Source organism: Vidua chalybeata, chromosome 28, assembly GCF_026979565.1.
Source record: "Vidua chalybeata isolate OUT-0048 chromosome 28, bVidCha1 merged haplotype, whole genome shotgun sequence".
Lineage (NCBI taxonomy): Eukaryota > Metazoa > Chordata > Aves > Passeriformes > Viduidae > Vidua > Vidua chalybeata.
This window is the reverse complement of record NC_071557.1, coordinates 3,220,661-3,238,830: the sequence shown is the minus strand read 5'-3', so window position 1 is coordinate 3,238,830 and position 18,170 is coordinate 3,220,661. Positions and strand designations below refer to the sequence as shown.

At 62.7% G+C, this 18,170-nt stretch overlaps 3 protein-coding genes across 9 annotated transcripts; 2 read left to right on the top strand and 1 right to left on the bottom strand.

Annotated features, from left to right (window-relative positions):
- The first annotated feature begins 24 nt into the window (after positions 1 to 24).
- LOC128800912 (saposin-C-like) lies at positions 25 to 2,497 on the top strand. Its single transcript, XM_053966421.1, has 6 exons — positions 25 to 56; positions 689 to 802; positions 1,260 to 1,384; positions 1,462 to 1,572; positions 1,652 to 1,831; positions 2,395 to 2,497. The coding sequence occupies exons 2-5, from the start codon at positions 763 to 765 to the stop codon at positions 1,817 to 1,819; spliced, it is 444 nt and encodes a 147-aa protein (XP_053822396.1). The 5' UTR covers positions 25 to 56; positions 689 to 762; the 3' UTR covers positions 1,820 to 1,831; positions 2,395 to 2,497.
- A 1,783-nt stretch (positions 2,498 to 4,280) lies between these two features.
- GCK (glucokinase) lies at positions 4,281 to 10,172 on the bottom strand. 4 transcript variants are annotated; one of them, XM_053966386.1, is made up of 10 exons: positions 10,093 to 10,172; positions 7,854 to 8,016; positions 7,579 to 7,733; positions 7,240 to 7,359; positions 7,054 to 7,149; positions 6,621 to 6,720; positions 5,845 to 6,028; positions 5,470 to 5,625; positions 4,641 to 4,874; positions 4,281 to 4,546 (listed from the first exon to the last, which is right to left on the bottom strand). In XM_053966386.1, the coding sequence occupies exons 1-10, from the start codon at positions 10,135 to 10,137 to the stop codon at positions 4,402 to 4,404; spliced, it is 1,398 nt and encodes a 465-aa protein (XP_053822361.1). In that variant the 5' UTR covers positions 10,138 to 10,172; the 3' UTR covers positions 4,281 to 4,401. The 4 variants fall into 4 exon arrangements, with proteins under 4 accessions (XP_053822361.1, XP_053822362.1, XP_053822363.1 ...); XM_053966387.1 differs by lacking the exon at positions 7,054 to 7,149; XM_053966388.1 differs by lacking the exons at positions 7,579 to 7,733; positions 10,093 to 10,172 and having other exon boundaries at positions 7,854 to 7,931.
- YKT6 (YKT6 v-SNARE homolog) lies at positions 10,136 to 18,096 on the top strand. 4 transcript variants are annotated; one of them, XM_053966392.1, is made up of 8 exons: positions 10,136 to 10,834; positions 12,291 to 12,412; positions 14,484 to 14,566; positions 15,308 to 15,408; positions 16,192 to 16,296; positions 16,458 to 16,523; positions 16,901 to 17,002; positions 17,375 to 18,096. In XM_053966392.1, the coding sequence occupies exons 1-8, from the start codon at positions 10,136 to 10,138 to the stop codon at positions 17,408 to 17,410; spliced, it is 1,314 nt and encodes a 437-aa protein (XP_053822367.1). In that variant the 3' UTR covers positions 17,411 to 18,096. The 4 variants fall into 4 exon arrangements, with proteins under 4 accessions (XP_053822367.1, XP_053822369.1, XP_053822368.1 ...); XM_053966394.1 differs by lacking the exon at positions 10,136 to 10,834 and adding an exon at positions 11,561 to 11,710; XM_053966393.1 differs by lacking the exon at positions 10,136 to 10,834 and adding an exon at positions 11,562 to 11,714.
- Positions 18,097 to 18,170: the final 74 nt, after the last annotated feature.

The window sequence follows — 18,170 nt, the reverse complement described above, 5'->3', positions numbered from 1 at the left end:
AAAGTTGCGCGTCGCGCGGCCAAGTGACGTCACAGCCGCCGCGAGAACGCTGCGGGGTGGGGGCGGCGCGAGGGGACCGGGAGGAGACACGGAGGAAACCGGGAGGGGACCGGGATGGGGACAGGGAAGGGACATGGAAGGGACATGGAGGGGACACGGAGGGGACACGGAGGAAACCGGGAGGGGGTACAGGGAGGGGACATGCAGGGCACATGGAGGGGACCGGGAGGGGACATGGAGGGGACCGGGGGGGGAGGGGGGCAGGGAGGGGACATGGAGGGCAGCGGGACACCGGGACAGAGAGACACCGGGACAGCGGGACACCGACGCCCGACCCGGGGCCCCTCGGAAGCCGTGGGGTGAAGGGCACACCGTGACCGACCCCAGAGGGGACACCGGGACGGACCCCGCCGGGACACTGAGCTCTTGGGCTCCCCAGAGCCCGGAGGGGGCCGAGGAGGACCCGGGACAGGCCTCCCGGTCTCGGGACAGATCTCGGGGTCTGGCCACCCCTCGCGCCCCACACTTAGTGGATTTCCCTGAGGGGCGAGGCTGGGGGTGCTGAGCTCCCCCATGTCCCCCCCGTAACCCTTTCCTGCGGGGTGGAGCTGTGAGGCAGGAAGGGCCCTGGGGAGCAGCCGTGCTCAGTTTTGAGGGGTTTTGGGGTTTTGGTCCCCCGCCCCCGCAGCCATCTATAAGAGGTGTCAGGATGCAGGCAGTCACCCGCTGTCAGTGACCTGCTGTCGGCTCCGTGGGCTTACCATGGCTGCCACCTTCCTGCTGCTGCTGCTGCTGCTGGCAGGTAATGGGGACCCTCCTGATGGTCACCCCGAGGTGGAGGGGACAGGACACGTGGGGACCATGGAGATGGCAGCCTGGATGATTGAGCTGGGGGGCTGGGATCTGTGTGGGGACCTGTGTGTGATGGGCATGGGGTCTGTGTAGGGACAAGCACTCAGGGAGGTGGGAAGGAGGACAGGGGGACAGGCAGGAAGGATGGGGGGGCCTGTGGGGATGGGGAACAAGCACCTGGGGGTGGCAGGGATCGGCTCGGTGCCCATGTTGGGACTGGCACCTGGGGGTGTTGGGGACAGGGTCTGCATGGCGACCTAGGGACGGTGGGAACAGAAGGATGTGAGTACAGGCAGGAGGGGTGGTGGGGATGGGGCTGAATACCTGGGGCTGGTGGTTTAGGGTCTGGGGACCTCAGTGATGGGCACCCAGCCTGCAGCCACGCTCACTGTCCTGTCCCCGTGCAGCAGCACAGGCCACGGCTCCCCCGCCCTGCCAGGGTGACCCAGCGTCCTGGTGCTGGGACACGGCCACGGCTGCGCGCTGTGGCTGGGAGCAGCAGTGCCAGCACCTCCGCGACAGCCTGGCCCTGGTGAGCCCCCCAGCCCCAAGTACTGCCAGGGCCACCCAGGGGTCCAGGCAGCCCTGAGGATGTTTGTGTCCCCACAGGGGAATGTGGCTGACGGGGACGGCGTGGGGCAGGGCAGGGGGATTAAGTGCAGCCTGTGTACCAAGGTCCTGAAGAAGATACAGTCGCTGGCAGGTGACAACCCCGACGAGGTGAGGGGTGATGAGGGTCTGGGGGGCCGGGCTGGGGGCCCTCTCCCTCTGGCCCCCTGACCTGTGGTGGCTTTGGCAGTCGGCCGTGGCAGCAGCCCTGCAGAAGGGCTGCCGGATGCTGGGCCGGGTCCTCGGCAAGGTGTGCCAGCGGTTGATGAACAAGTACCGGGACCAGATCAAGGAGGAGCTTCAGAACGGGGACACGCCCCGGGACATCTGCACTGCCATGGGCATCTGCCGGTCCTGAGCAGTGGCCACGGTCAGTGCCCACCTGTATCTTGATCCTGCATCCTGTGTCCTGCACCTCATATCCTGCATCCCGTCCCATACCCCATGTCCCATACCCTGTGCCCTGCACCCCACATCCTGATCCTGCACTCTGCATGGTAATCCCACACCCCCCGTCCTGCACTGTGTCCTGCACCCGAACCCACATCCTGCACCCATATCCTGATCCTGCACCAAATGTCCTGCACTCCCTGTCCCAGTCCTGCACTGTGTCCTGAACCCTGTATCCTGCACCCCGCATCCTGATCCTGCACCCCGCATCCTGATCCTGCACCCTGCATCCTGATCCTGCACCCTGCATCCTGCACCCCACATCCCCCCCTCTGCATCCTGCACTTTGCACCCTGCATCCCTCACCCCACGCCTGCTGGAGGGGTGGGAGTGTGCTTGTGGTTTCTGAACCTTCCCTGCTGCAGCGCTGTAGGGTGGGGGTGAGCCAGGTCGCCCCGCAGTGCATGGTAGAGCAGGGGGAAGGCTGGAGAAGCTGCTTCCGCTGGCCCCTGGCTCACCCCCTACTCTTTCCTCTCTCCACAGGCACAGCCCCGAGTGCCCCCAAACCCTGATGCTTCTCCAGCCCCTGATGCCCCCACAGCCTTGCCATCCCCCTCCCCCTCAGTAAAGTCCCTCCTCTGGCTTCTGGGTCTTGTTTGTCTGCCTTGGAGGGACACGGTGACAAGGGTGCATGGCACCAGGCCCTGGCAGGGGACAGCCTGGCCCTGGCCTGCCCCCAGCAGGGCCAAAGTGACACCGAAGGTGGCAGTGTTAGTGTGGGGATGCGTCTCATGTGGGTTGGAGTGAGCGGTTCCCTTTGCACACCTGGGTGGTCCTGGCTCTCACTGTCCCCTCACAGCACCCTGTGCCTGGCACTGCAGCTGTCCCTGCACTCGGCACTGGTACCTGTCATCCACTTGTCACCGGCACTGCTGTGGGCTTGGGACCATCCTTGCTGCCCGGCATTGGCACTGACCCAGCTGAGCACCGGGAATCCCTTCTGCAGCGCCAGCCAATCAGAGCACAGGGAATCCCTTCTGCAGCCCCATCCAATCAGAGCACCGGGAATCCCTTCTGCAGCGCCAGCCAATCAGAGCACAGCGAATCCCTTCTGCAGCCCCAGCCAATCAGAGCACGGGGAATCCCTTCTGCAGCCCCAGCCAATCAGAGCACAGGGATTTTCGCACCCTTTTTTTTTTTTTTTTTTTTTTTTTCCTTTAATTCCAGCCAATTGCAGTGCAGGGAATCTCTTCTGTTTGTCCCCAGCCAATCAGAACAGGTGTCTGAGGGCTGCCACCAATCAGAGCTCAAGGATGCCTTTCTGTGCAAACCAATCAGAACGCAGGGAATCCTGCAGGCTGAGGGCTGCAGCGGAGCAGAGCAGAGAGATCCCCTGCTCCTCCCGCAGTGAGCTGTGGGATCCCAGTGCCACCCACAGATCCAGGGCCTTCAGGAGCAGCACGCTGGGTGGCTTTGTCCCTTGGGGTGACACAGACGCCCCCTGTGTCTCCCGCCCTTCAATGTGCAGTCCCAGCCACGGGGTGACCCTGCACTTTGCGAGGACACCAAGGTCCCTCGGTAGTCGCAGCCCCCTGGGCTGGCCCCATACCCTATGGTGATCCAGTCCCCCCAGGTGGTCCCGGATGCCCAAGAGGTACCCCAGCACCTCGAGATGGCCCTAGATCCTGGGTGCCCCTGTGTCCCAGGGCACCCTCAGACCCCCCTGGCTGGCCCCAGATATCACAGCTATAACCCATACCTTCAGGCTGACCCCAACACTCCGAGCTGGCCCCAGACCCTGGAGTGCCCCAAATCCCCAAAGGGATCCCAACACCCTGTGGTGTCCCAAGAGGACCCCTCCACCCTGGGCTGCTCCAGACTCTCAGAGTGGCCCAAAACCCTGCGTTGCTTCCAGAGCCTTCAGAGAACCACAATATGCTCTGGTACTGCCAGATCCCTAAAGGAAGGATCCCAAACACCCTGGGGTGCCCATGACCCCTAGAGGGACTCCAATACTCTGCTCCAGACCCTGTGGTGAACTCAAATCTCTGGGATGCCCCAGACCTTTCAGGGAACATGGGTGGGGACATGGCTGGAGGGGATCCCCCCAGTATGCCCTCCTCCATGTGGCCCATTTCCGCTGCACTCTGGTCAGCCTCTGCACCCCAGGGATCACTGGTGGGGAGCTCCTCTACCCTGAAATCCCCCCCAAAGAGCCCCTTATCCCTAGGCCAACTCCCTTGGGGGGGCTTTCTCCCAGCAAAGGGACTGGGGTGCGCTGGAGCCCCCCTTGCTGCAGCTGTGTGAGGAGGGGGGAGGGAGGTAAGGGCACAGGAAGCTCCTTGGCCACCCCATACATGTGGGGCAGCCCCATGGGGGTCTCTCTACCAGCACGGGGGGAGAGGATGACTGGCCCAAGCGGCCCCAGAGAAGTCCACACACACCCCGTTTATTGGGGGGCCGGAGCCGCCTCCTTGACGCGTCTGTGTCTGCTCCCACAGCGCTCCGAGCAGGACCACCGGCCCCTGCCTTCCCCCCTCTGAGTCCAGCTCACTGCCCCATCATGCAGGCCATCTTGCAGGCCACGGCTGAGATGAGGGCGGCCCCACGCCCACTGCCTTCCTCCGACTGGATGAAGGTGATGTCACAGCCAGGCGTCAGCTGCCGCACCGTGGCGTGGAAGTGGTCCTTGAAGCTGGGGAGTGGGAAACAGGGGGTCACAAATGGGGTCAAGGTTTGGGGGATGAAGGGAGAGGATAGGGCTGTCACTGGGGCCTGGGGATCCCCACCTGGGATGGAGCTTGTAGACGGAGCCGTCGACGCCGACTGTGATCTTGAGGGTGTCCTGGCTGCGGCTCTCCCGCATGCGGTTGATGACGCCGGCCAGCCCGGCTGAGCACATCTGGGCAGCCCGGGTGGACACGCTCTCGCACACCTGGCGCACGATCTCACAGTCTGTCCGTGACGGCAGCAGCTCAAAGGCCGACAGGATGTTGTAGATCTGCTTGCGGTCATCAGAATCACTGGGGTGGGGGAGAAAAGGGGCTCAGCAAAGGCTGAAGGGTGGGGACCCTGCGTGAGGCAGCTGGAGAGGGATGGGGGAGTGATGGGATGGGGGATCCTCACACAGGACAGCTGTATGGGGTCCCAGGATGGGGAACCCCAGCTGGGTCAGTCAGAGCAGGTTGATGTCGGGTGATGGCATGGAGGACCCCAATATAGGGCTGATGTGGGGTGATGGGACAGAGGGACCTAGAAGTGGGTCCCCCTAATGTGGGGTGATGGGACATGGGGACCCCAATATTGGACAGAGTGATGGGATCATGATGGGCCCATGACAGGGGACACTGCGGTTTGGGTGGCAGAACACAGGGACTCCAAGATGGACAGTCAGAGTAGACTGGTGTGGGCTAACAGGATAAAGGACCCCAAAATGAGGCAGTCAAAGCAGACTGGTGTGGGATGATGGAACAGGGGGATCCCCCTGTGGGACAGCCCAGTACAGAGCAGGAGCACAGACTCCTCAGTATGCCTGTACCAGTGTGGAGTGAGAGCACAGACCTCCCAGTGCGATGCATCCTGCAGGCAGGTTTGGGGGTGCCACCTCCAGCCTCGTACCTCTCAATCTGGGACATGAAGCGGGTCTCAAAGGTCCCGCGAGTCTTGAGCTTCTCAGAGGCCTCCCCATTGAAGAGCAGGTTCTCATCCACCAGCTTCAGCAGCACCAGCCGCACGATCTCCCCCATGTACTTCCCCCCAATGATCTTCTCGTACCTGCGGGGGGGCATAGGCCAGGGGGCGGCATCAGAGCTGGGATTTGAAAGGTCACCTCCCACAGCACTCCCTCTTTCCTTCCCCTCCTCCTTGCTGGATGTGTTCCTGTGCATGGGCATGGCCCAGGGCAAAGGATGCCCGTGCTGGGGCTGAGCCCAGCGTGGCACAGGGGACCGGGGGGGGGACGCCCAGAGGAACTGGATCTCTCCTATTCCTTACAGTTGCTGACCGGGGTTAAGTGAGGTCTCGTCCACCACGCGGTCGTACTCCAGGAGGAACTCATCCAGCTCCCCGGAGGCACCAAAGGCCCCCCACTCCGTGTTCACGCACATCCGCCCCTCATCGCCCTCCACCAGCTCCACGTTGTGCATCTCCTCCATGTAGCAGGCGTTACAGCCCGTCCCTGCCGGGAACTGGGGATGGCTCTGGGCGGCGAGGGGGACAGCAGTGACACCCCCCCACCACAGCCCTCCCCTCCCAACTGGGATAAAACTGGGGTAGTGTTGTGGAGCAATGGGGAAGGACTGGAGGGGGTCCAGATGTGCTGGGGCAGGGGTTGGGACCCATATGGAGCCCGAGGGATGTTCCCCAACGTGGTGACTGGCACCATGGTATACAACTACTTCAAGGGTGGCTCCAGGACATGGGGAAAGGGTTTTAAACTAAAAGAGGGGAGATTTAGATTGGATACCGGGAAGAAATCCTTCCCTGTGAGGGTGGTAGGGACTAACACAGGCCAGAGCCACCAACAGCCTGGGGGCAGGGCAGCCCTGTTATGATGACCTCCCCCTTTCTACTCCCAAAGTGCCCCAACCATGCTGGGGCCAGGCAATGCCATCAGGTGTCCCAACCACCAGACACCTCAGCAGAGTGCCACTGCCACCCCTCTGTCATTGGAGTGTCTTCCCAAAAGGATGGGGGATGGGCAGCAGGGGAGCAGGCCCATGAGACCGTTCCCTGTGCAGCCACGTGTCCCTGTAGAAGGGGCATCTTACCCACAATCATCCCAACCTCGCACCGGTGATCTTCGTAGTAGCAGGAGATCATCGTGGCCACCGTGTCATTCACCATTGCCACCACGTCCATCTCGAAGTCCTGGGGAAAGGAACCATTGTGGGCTCATGGGGGGGTCAGGCTGTCCCACACCAGGCAGGTTTGGGGTGGACAGTCCCCAAGGGTGGGGACCTGGGCACGTGTCATGCACACATGTGCGCACAGACACGGAACAGCCCTGCCCAGAGACACACTTGGCTCCAGCAGCCCCACTGTGGGGACAGCTGCGCTCCAGTGGTCCCTTCCTGGGGACACACCGGGCTCCAGTGGCCCTGCTGCAGGCACAGCCAGGCCGCAGTGAGCCCCTGGCAGGGACAGCCCAGGGTGCCAGGGTGTCCGCGCCGTGGCGGCACCGGCACGGTCTGATCCTCTCACCCCTCGCCGTTTGATGGCATCCCTCAGCAGCCCCACCACGTTGTTCCCTTCTGCGCCAGAGGCTTTGAAGCCCTTGGTCCAGTTCAGGAGGATGCCCTGGAATGGGGGTCAGACCGAAATGGGGCTGTGGGTGTAGGTGAGGCTTGGGGATCCCTAAGCCCTCGTGCTGCCTGGACACCTCCTCACCTTGTCGATGTCCTCATGCCGCACAGGGAAGGAGAAGGTGAAGCCCAGGGGCAGCTTTTTGTGCTTCATCTGGTGCTTGTCCAGGAAATCAGAGATGCACTCGGAGATGTAGTCAAAGAGCTGGAAGACAGGAGGTCCAGCCTTTCCCAAGGGATGTCCCCACCCTCCCAGTGCCCTTGGAAAGATGCTGTCCCCCACTATGGGTTCCCCAGGCTTGGACACCCCCAGCTTCTGCTGGCTGGACGGGTGTGTCCCCTCAAGCGTTCCCACTGAAACACATACAATGAAAGGGACTGGGAAGGGAAGGGATGGGATGCCCTCCCTGTGTGCTCCACTGACCATCTCAGCCGTCCCAGTCATGGCATCCTCCGGGATGGAATACATCTGGTGCTTCGTCTTCACCTTCCACTGCCCCTCCTCCCCCTCGCCCACCTTCACCAGCATCACACGGAAATTGGTGCCGCCCAGGTCCAGTGACAGGAAATCTCCCACCTCTGCAAAGCCAGGGAGAGGGCGAGAAGGTGATGGGCTCTTGGCAGGCTCAGCCTTCCACATGGAGCTTGCTGGGCTGTGAGGAAGGCGTGACACACAAGGGACTGGGAGTGATGCCGTACCAGAGCCCTCAGGGGTGGAGCGCACATAGGTGGGCAGCATTTTGACAGAGGCTTCCTCATGTGTCTCCAGCTTGAGCCCTCGGTCCATCTCCTTCTGCATCCGGTACATCACCTTCTTCAGGTCCTCCTCCTTCAGACGGAACTCCGACAGGATCTGCTCCACCTGCACATAGCACAGCATCAGCCAGGGGCCAGGGATTTGGGATGCAAGGGGCCTGAACTGCAAGAAGTTCAGGAAACTTCAAGTTTCCCTTCCCCCAGCCCTGTTTTCCCCATTGGCATGTGGCCACCCTGAAATAACTTATCCTATCACTCTGCTATTCTCCTCCCACTGAACAGGGACACCAGGGAATCCACAGGACCCTCACAAGGCACCGAGCCCCCTTCTGGTGCTGCCTGCAGGACGCCACGCTCAGCTCTGGTGTCCCTGGGGACCAGGGCTGGCACTGGGCTTCTGCCATCCCTGTCACCCAGCTGAATTTTTTGGATGGCTGTGTAGAAGCCGGCACCATTCCAGCAGCAACCTGGGACATCCCATCCTGATGAATCCCAGAGTCATTCCCAGCAAGGAGTGCTTCTGGCCGTGCCATTGAGGAGCACAGCATCTCCCACCAAGGATATGGGATTTTTTCACGATGAAGATGCTGGTGTGTCTTCCTTGTTCCCCTGGGAGCATCCCTCTCCCTGCATCCCACCGGGAACTGTGGGTACCATTTTTCACCCATCAAATGTGCGGCTAACACAGGGCAGAGGGCAGGCAGGCAGGAATATTCTTGGGGATTGCTGCCTCGTCTCGCTGCCAGGGAGAGCCGCAGGGCCCACTCCAGGGAAGCACCTGGCAAGCAGGATCCGTGTTTATCCTTTCCGTAGCAACCCCGGGCTCGGCGCAGCCTCCATTAGGCGGCAGGGCTGGGGCCAGGTGCCCCGGCTGTCAGATGGAGCCGCAGCCGGCAGCATTAGGGCTCATTAGTCACCGGCCTCCGGCTAGGCTCCAGTGCTCCTCCCGGCACACAGATGTTTGCCTCGAGTCGGCTGCGGTTTCATGACAGGTTTTGGGGTAGGGGGGTCAGGAAATCGTTTGGGGTGTGGTTTGGAGCATCCCAACCCTGGCGGCACGCCTTGCCGTGGCTCAGTCCAGCTGCCCTCCATCCTGGCACATCACCAGGCCCCCAGTGCAGCACGGACCCCCCCGGAATGGGGCTGGGCACCCAGGGCAGCATTGTGGTGAGGTTTGCCCTGATCCTGAGGGTGTTTGGCCCAGAGCAATTGGAAAAATCCTGCCAGGAAAGCATGGAGCTGGATCTGATCATCTGTCCTGGGTTGTTGGCTGAAGGTATTCAGTGCTAATCCATCCCATGGCACCACTTGGCATGGGAACCCCAGATCTGCCACGGCCGGAGGGTCCCCATCCCAAGGCTGGCACCCAGGAGTCCAAATTTTATTTCTCCAGTGTTTTTTCCACCTCAACACCACACGTCCCTACTCGTCTCTTCACACGCCTTGAAAAGAATGGGTTTGGCCCTTCCCTGGCAGGATTTGGGTCTTCCCACATGATGTTATCTGGCTCTCAGCTTCCCATGGAAATGGTGTGCTCCAATGCATCCCACAAAAGGCATGGAGCTGGGAACCATGTGGCTGCTGGCTGCAGTGGCCAGTGACACCCATCTCTGCTGGTCCAGCATGTGATGAGTCCCCTCAGTGTCCCCTCGGTGTCCCCTTGGCGTCCCAGTTGGCAGCAGGGGATGCTGCCATGACCCCATGAGCTCAATCCATCTGGGAGAGGATGCTTCCGACAAAGAGCTGGGTTTTGGCTGGGGATGAGCCCTGTGCCATCCTGCTGGGTGCCTCAGTGACAACGGTGACAGCCATCTGAAGGAGGTGACAGGCCCCATCTCATCCTGGGTGGCTGCAAGATGCCCAGGGCAATGTTGGGATGCAGAATGTCCCACAAATGCTCCCAACTCCATCAGGAGCCCTCAGTGCTGTAGGGCCTGTGCTGTGCTGGGGGGTGACCTCAGGGATGGGGACCCCCAGGGCTGCCCCTGGGCTGCCCAGGAGCTGCTGTCCTCACCACCAGCCATCCTCTGGGCTGTCTCTGCTGGAACCTTGGGAGGTGCTGGGGGCACCTGGCCACCCACGCCAGGGAAGGCTGGAACCTCAGTGAGGGTCTGCACTCTTCCCCACACCCACTGGGCCCCCCCGCCCCCGGCCCCCCACCATTGCCCTGCAGCAGCCTCACCTTCTCCTTCCTACTGCTCTCCATCCTGGCTCGGTGATCCAGCATGGGGGCAGGTGCGGGGTGGGGTGGGCTGCGGGCCAAGCCGTGCCCCCCTCAGCCCCTGTGTCCCCACCGTGGTGCCTGGCCTGGGGGAGCCCCTGCCCTGTCCTGGAGGCTGTCCGGCGGGCGCTGGGCTGCTCCGTGCCTCGCTGCACACGCGGATGCTCCACTTTCGCTGCGTTATCTCATCGGCCGGCCCAGCGCGGCACCCACCGAGGGAGTCCCGGTAGCCGCGGGCCTCAAGCGGAGGGGCAGGGAGCGGGGCCTGGGGCCCCGGTGGGGTCAGCCCTGTCTCCCCACATCCTTTGCTCCGGTGGGGTTCCGCTCACGCTCTCCCGCTCGCTTCCTTAACGTGTCAGTCAATCCCCGGGGCGGGGGTCCCAGCCCGGCGCGGTGGGCTCCGGAGACCCCCGGTGTGCTGGCCACGCTCGGCCAGGACCCTCCCTGGTGTGCTGGCCAGGCTCGGCCAGGACCCTCCCCGCGGAGCACCACGCCCCGGGTCACCCGTGTCCCCGTTGTCACGCCAACGGCTCGATGGTGGCGGCAAGCACTCCAGCGGCCGGCTTGGCAACCGGCACGCTCCCATGGCGACCGCGGGCACGGCACGGCCGGCAGACATCCGCCGAGGGGCGAGGGCGGCGGGGCAGCGCCGCGAGCCTCCGCGAGGGGAGAGGATCCACACCGGGCGCCGCCGGGACCGGGGGTGGGTGCCGGATTTGAGGAGGGGGGATGCGGAACCCCCACGTCACACAGCTGGTGTCGCGCAAACCGGGGACGGTGGAGATGCAAATGGGATGGATGGATGGACCCCGAAAGCTCCTGTCGCTGCTCCGGGGAAGCCTCTACCCAGACACCCCGGGAAGCCCGGACGGGCGCCGGGGTGACAGCCCCCGGGGGGCCGCGGGGGCTCTGGGGAGGGCACAGGGGTGGCAGAGCAGGACCAAGGGGACGCAGTGTCACCCCACAGCACCCCACTGAGGGCCCTGGCAGCCCACCCTGAGGGGTCCCCACACCGCGGAGGGGTCCGAAACCCTCGGGAGGTTCAGCCCCTGCCCCCCACCATGGAGGGGCCAGAACCGCCCCATGGAAGGGTCCCCACTTCCCGGGGCGGCCCCAGCACCCGGGGGAGGCTGCTCCCCCTTCTCAGAGAGGGTCACCACGCCACAGGGACCGGACCCCGCACAGGGGACCCCCGCCCCACGGAGCCGAACAGGCCCCGCTCCACGGCGGGACCTCTCCCCACAGCGGGACCCCGCCCCACAGCGGGACCCCGCCCCACAGAGCCGAACAGGCCCCGCCCCCGCGCCCCCGCCGGGCACAGCGCCCCCTGCTGGCCGCCTCGGGGAACAAGCTCCGCCCCACGACGCCAGCGCAGCGCTGATTGGCCGCCCGGCTGACACAGGAGAGCGGGGAAACGGGCGCCGATTGGTCAGAAGGTTGAGGGGGCGGAGCGATCTTGGCGCGTGCGCTGGGCAGGAGGCGTCCCGTGGCAGCTCCGGCACTTCCGGCCGCCGTGTTCCACTTCCGGGTCGCGCCCATCGTCGCTCGGCCGCCGCCTGCGCTGAGCCGTGACCGCAGCGTCGGTACCGGCGCGGGCCGGGGCCGCGCGGGGGGTCCCGGGGCCCCGCGGGGCTGGCTGGGCTTACTGGGGGCCGAGGGCTGGCTTGCAGTGGGTTGTACTGGGGAGTGGCCACGTTACACTGGGTGGAGGGGCTGGGTTATACTGGGGTGGGTTTTACTGGGTTTTACTGGGCTAGGTTTTAATGGGTTATACTGGGTTATACTGGGGTGGGTTTTGCTGGATTATACTGGTCTGGGTGCTGGGTTATACTTGGCTGGGTCTTACTGGGTTATACTGGGGTGGGTTATACTGGATTATACTGGGGTGAGTGCTGGGCTATACTGGGCTGGGTGCTGAGTTTTACTGGGTTATACTGGGCTGGGTGCTGGGTTTTACTGGGCCAGCTGAGGGCAGGGGCTGGCTTGGCCGGGCCGGGCCAGGATGAGGAGTCAGGCGGGGCTCTGGGCAGGGGGCTCCAGGCAGGGTGTTCCAGCTGGCTGCGGCGGGAGGAGGGTTTGGGGGAACCCCAGGCTCGGGGGTAGCCCGGGGGTGTCCTGGCCCCTGCGTGGCCCCAGCCCCAAGCCCCCCTTTCCCCCAGGCCCACGGAGCCGCCGCCATGAGGCTCTACAGCCTAAGTGTCCTTTACAAAGGTGACCCCAAAGTGCACTTGCTCAAAGCTGCCTACGATGTGTCCACCTTCAACTTCTTCCAGAGATCCAGGTGGGTGCTCCTGTGTGCTGGCTCAGGTAGGACCTCGGGGAGGGGAGGCAGAAGTTTTTGGGAGGTTTTCTGCCCCACTGGGGCTGCAGTGAGAGGCTTTTCCTAAGGGGGAAGAGCCCCAGAGCTTCTCCTGAGGAGCTGGGACCTGCTGCAGCCCTCGGAGTGAGGGATCAGCCTCAGGAGTGCAGTGAAACTCCTGGAGCTGCAGCCGGAGCGGGGCAGGCTTGGCTCCACAGTGCAGCCAGGTGGGCTCAGGGAATGCCCTGGCAGTGGGGTCAGCTCTTCCCAGCCCACAGAACCCTGCTCAGGTTACCCCAGTGCCTTCAGGTGAGCTGGCTGAGCCCTGGTGCCAGTCCAGGCTCCTGGTGTCCCACTGCGGGCACAGGGGGATCGGGGAGCTGCAGCAGCTCCTGACATCCTCCTGGAGCTGTGGAACAAAGCAGGAACAGCTCTGGAATAGGTTGTTGTTGCTTCGAAGGGTGGGGGAGTTAGGAAATTCCTCTGGGACCCCAAACTTTCCCTGCCAAGGTTTTATGGAGCCTCAGGCACATTTGGCTCTGTAATTCCAGGGGAAAGGCTGAAGTGAGACTGTCTAAAAAAGCTCTTTCCCAGCCAGATGTGCGAGTAGCACCAGCTCCAGCCCTAGAACATGCTGTAGCTGCAGCTCTTCTTTTCCCAAATCCCCAGAAATGCCCCGTGTGGTCATGCTGTGGGCTCCCCCCACGGCAGGCTGCGTCTGTGCCTGAGGAGAGCTCTGGGTTTTCAGGAGGAGCAGGGTGGTCTGTGCGTGTTCCCAGGGTTTGGTGCTTGTCCCGGGTTTGTTCACCGGAGATGCTTGGCCCAGGTGTGATGTTCAAGGTGTGTTTGGGTTGAGGGCTGGGTCTGGGATAACCTGCTGGGCAGGAGCACAGGGCTGGGCTGTGCCAGTGCCTGCTGAACACCTGCCAAGGAATTTGGCAGAGTGAGGTACTGAGTGCCCAGTTCCTTCCGGAATACTGGGAAATAAAACCAGTATTCCCAGTGGAGGAGCAGTCCTTGAAGATCTAACTGGCACATGGTTGGACTCAGTGATGTTAAATGTTTTCTCCGTGGTCTGTATGAAGCCCTGGGGTCATGGAGGGGGGCTGGGGCTGGCAGCAGGTCCCTCCTCTTGGGGGGAGGTGTCCGTGCTCCCTCTCTGACGAAGCAAGGGTGTTCAGGATGCTCAGGAATCCTTGGGCTGGACCTTTCCCTGCAGTGCAGAGTCTCTGTGGAGCTTGTGTCCAGGCTGGGAGCAGTGCACACCTCTCTAAGGGATGTAAACTGAGAGGCAGTTTCCCCTCTGGAATTGCTTCCAGCAGCGGGAGACTGTCAGAAAACCACGGTCTGTGCCACACCAGTGTCTGTGTCCAGGGACATTTCCTTGGCACCTCCCAAGTAGGAGCTGTCCCACTCCCTGGTGTTTGGTGAGCTCTGTAACCTGATCCCTGATAAAATATCCCTTCCTGGGATTTTTCAGCTGAATTGGGGAATGTGTTGCCTCACATTGGCTGATCCCAGCATGCCCAGGATGTGGTGTTCTGGAAACAGGTTTATTTGATTGCTGCTCATTATTTTTGGCCTCTTTTCCTTTGCTGTGGGGTGACGAGGGCTCGCTGAGGAGGCTGTTGGACAGGCCTGAGCCTGGGCTCAGGAATGTGTTCCAAATTAGAGCCAGTCTGGCTTAAGGATGCTCTTTAGCTTTGACTCACAGTGGTGGCTGGCTGCCTGGGGGGGTCAAACACCCAAATCATTCCATGATTCCATGATGCAGCTGGTCCCCAGGTGCTGGCCAGGCAGAGCCAGGTTCAGTGGCATTTTTGCTTTCTGCTAAATGCCCAAAAAGCGAGTTCAGCCCAAGGACACACCAGTCTGTCACTGCAGCTGGAGGGCTCTGGGTGCTCCCCTGGAGCCTGGAGGTGTCCGTTTGGGGGTTGCCACTCCTCGGAGGCTCAGGGTCCAGGTGGGGGGAGGGTTTGTTGGCCCGGTGCAGCGGGGGCTGTGGCACAGCTGGGTCCCCAGCGTGTCCCCAGCCCGCGCCATGTCCCCGCAGCGTGCAGGAGTTCATGACGTTCACAAGCCAGCTGATTGCGGAGCGCTCGGCGCTGGGCAGCAGGGCCTCCGTCAAGGAGCAAGGTGAGAGCTTCCCCTGGCACCACTCTGGGGAAAGTCACCCCAAAACAGAGCCTGGGGGGGCAGCACTGGTGGTGGGAGCTGCTGGGATGGGTGTGAGCCCGGCACAGCGCGGCAGAGGTTCTCAGGGGACCTGCAGAGGTTCTCAGGGGAGCTGCAGAGGTTCTCAGGGGCCTGCAGAGGTTCTTTGGGACCTGCAGAGGTTCTCGGGGATCTGCTCCAGTGCCTGCGCTCTCCCTGGCTTCCTTGGGACCCCTGGAGCTCTGGGGTTGCAGCCCCCCCAGCTCCCCAGTCCACCCCACTGCAGGGTGGCTGTGCCAGCTTTGCCATGCAAGTCCAGGCTCCACATCCCAAATTCCCACCTCATTGCAGCCTCCCTGTCCTGCTCCACGTGCCTCTGGAGCCCCAGGACTGGTGGGATTGGCTGCTGGAGCCTCTTTAATGGCACCCCAGCCTTGTTATTAGTTAAAATCGGGCTGAGCTCATCCCCCACTGGTTTTTATTTACTTCCACCTACCATGGGATGTCAGTTTTGTGTCCCACACTGTGGGACACGTGAGCCCTTTGGCTGAGCCCCAGATTTTGAGCCCTTCCTCCTTTCCTAAGGAAGCAATGAAGAATGCAGGTGCTGATGGCACCTTCCAGGATGGTTTGGGGGAAGCTGTGGGGGCTGGCTGGAGGGGGGTGGGTGCTGCGGAGGGCTCAGGGCGTTTGCTGCCCCTCTGACAGGAGTTTCCTTGGCAGACTACCTGTGCCACGTGTATGTCCGGAGTGACGGGCTGGCCGGAGTGGTGATTGCAGACAACGAATATCCCCAGCGGGTTTGTTTCACCTTGCTGGACAAGGTGAGGGCTCCTCGAGCCTGGCACATGCCGGGCTTTTGGACACTCAGGGCTGGCCACCTCGGCCTTTGCCAAGTCTGTCTGTTCATGTCTCCTCCTGGGGCTCCAGCCCATTCCCCAGCTCCGTTCCTGTCTCTGGACACACTCCAGCCCCTCGGCGTCCATCTTGCCATGAAGGGCCCAGAAGTGGACACTCAAGGGCCCTTAGCAGTGCCAGCACAGAGGATGGTCACTGCCCTGGACCTGTGGCCACGCTGTGGCTGCTACAGGCCAGGGGCCACCTAGGCATACCTGGGCTCATGTCCAGCCCCTGGCACCAGCACCTCCAGGTCCTTCTCCACTGGCAGTTTTCCAGCCAGGGAGGCAAGCCTGGAGAAGAGAAGGCTCCAGGGAGACCCCAAACCCCCTTCCAGTACTTAAAGGGGCTCCAAGAGAGCTGGAGAGGGACTTGGGACCAGGGGGAATGGCTTCCCACTGCCAGAGGGCAGGGTTAGATGGGATATGGGGAAGAAGCCCTTCCCTGTATGGTGGTAGGGACTAACACAGATTTCCCAAAGAAGCTGTGGCTGCCCCATCCCTGGAAGTGTTCAAGGCCAGTTTGGACAGGGCTTGGAACAGCCTGGTCCAGTGGGAGGTGTCCCTGACCATGGCAGGGCTGTGGATGAGCTGTAAGGTCCCTTCCCAAGAATCTCCAGATCTCCGATTTTGATGAGCAAAGCCCTTGCAGCCACTGTGGCCCCACAGCTGTGGCTCCTGGGTGGTAACTACTGCTTCCTCACCTGGCAGGTGCTGGATGAGTTCTCCAGGCAGGTCAGCAAGATGGACTGGCCTTCAGGGTCACCTGCCACCATCAGCTACTCTGCCTTGGATGGATACCTCAGCAAATACCAGGTACCCTGCAGGGCACCAGGACAGAGGGTTCCTGTGTTCCCTGCAGCCCTGAAAATGGCAGGGGAGATATCTGGGCAGCACTGGCACATGCTGGGACCCCGGTGCACCCCCTGGTGTCCCTGTGGTGGTGCCAGCACCATTTCCATGTTGTTTCTCCCCAGAACCCCCGTGATGCTGACCCGATGACCCGAGTGCAGGCAGAGCTGGACGAGACCAAAATCATCCTGGTGAGGCTGCAGGGCTGGATGCTCGTGCCTGCACAAGCCAGTGGGGACCCTGGGGCACATTGTGGGGCAGGGTAGAGTCACCCCAGGCCATTCCCCAGAGACCTCCCTGGGGTGGGAGCTTCCTTTCCTCTTCCTCTTTTTGTCTTGCCCCCTTTTTTCTCCTTGGGCTTTTCCCAGCTGGCCGGACACTAGCCCCAGGGCTCTGACCCCTCTTCCACATGCCAGTCTCCTCCCTGCCTGGTGACCTCCTCTCTGTTCCTGCCCAAGTTCCCATCTCCCTTGGGGCTGCAGGGCTGGGGGTACTGCAGGAAGGTGGCAGGAGGGTGGTGGCACCTCCATCCTATGCTGAAGGGGCTCAGCACACCTTTCTCTGGCAGCACAACACCATGGAATCACTCCTGGAGCGTGGGGAGAAGCTGGACGACCTGGTCTCCAAATCGGAGGTGCTGGGGGCACAATCCAAAGCCTTCTACAAAACGGTGGGTGTGAGGATGACCCCCTCCCCGAGGGAGCTGGGGAGGGGTGCAGCGTCATCCTTGGGGGGCACAGCTCTTCGTGCCAGGCAGGGACCAGCCCTGTTCCCCCAGGAGAGGGGTGCAGAGAGCCTGGGTGCCCCAGCGGCAGCTGCAGAGCCCCCAGCCCCTCACTGGGGGTGTCCTGCACCCTGCCCTGGTCCATGGCCATCCCAGCTCCTGGCACCAGCTCTGGCCACACGGAAACGAGCCTCCGGGTCATCAACCTTTGTGCTTTGTCCTCTGGCAGGAGAGGGGCGGTGTGGGACCGCAGGTGGGTGGCCCTGGGACCCCCAAACCCTCAGGGAGCTTTACGGATGGTTTTCCTTCTCTTCTTAGGCCCGAAAGCAGAATTCCTGCTGTGAAATCATGTGACGTGGAGCCCGGGCTCTCCGCCTCCGGACCACCAGCCCTCCACTCCCCCTCCACACCCACCCCAGGGCTGTTTCTGGGGCTGGGCCAGGGGTCCTCAGCCCCCTGGGCCGATGTGACTGTTGTCCAGCTTGAGGGGACACCAAGGCTGGCACTGGGCCGGCACCCAGGGGGGTGGTCCGCACTGAAGGCCCCCCCCCCACCCTCGCTGTTCCTGGGACAGCTGGGACCAGGGGGCCCCTGGCCACACACTCCCCTGCCTTCACACTCCCTGGGAAGCCTGGAGGAGCCCCCCACTGCTGTCCGGGGGGCTGAGGGGGCAGGCAGCTTTTATGTATTTGTGTCCTAAGGGTGAGCTGCGGGGGTGGGAGAAGGGAAAAAGGTTTCTTGGGTGGGGGGGTGCTCTCTGCCTCCCTGGGCAGCTCCTCCCCCCGCTGGGGAGCCCAGAGCTGTGTCCTGGTGCTGGGGGCGGGGGGGAGCTCACCAGCCTGTCCTGCACCTCAGAGCCCCTCCCCTGCTCCCACCAGCCAGGGTGGGGGGCTCAGCACCTGCCAGGGCCCAGCAGCCCTCACTGCCTCCTCTTCCTCCTCCTCCTCGGGAAGGGAAAAGTGGGCTCGGGCTGTACCTCGGGTTGTTTCCATGCCCTGGCTGCAGCGGCCAGGGGGATAAAGTCATCTTTGGCAGTTGCAGCCCTGTTCCCTCTCTGCGGCGTCCTGGGGTAGGATTTCATACAGACACGTCCTGGGCACCCCTGTGGGGATGC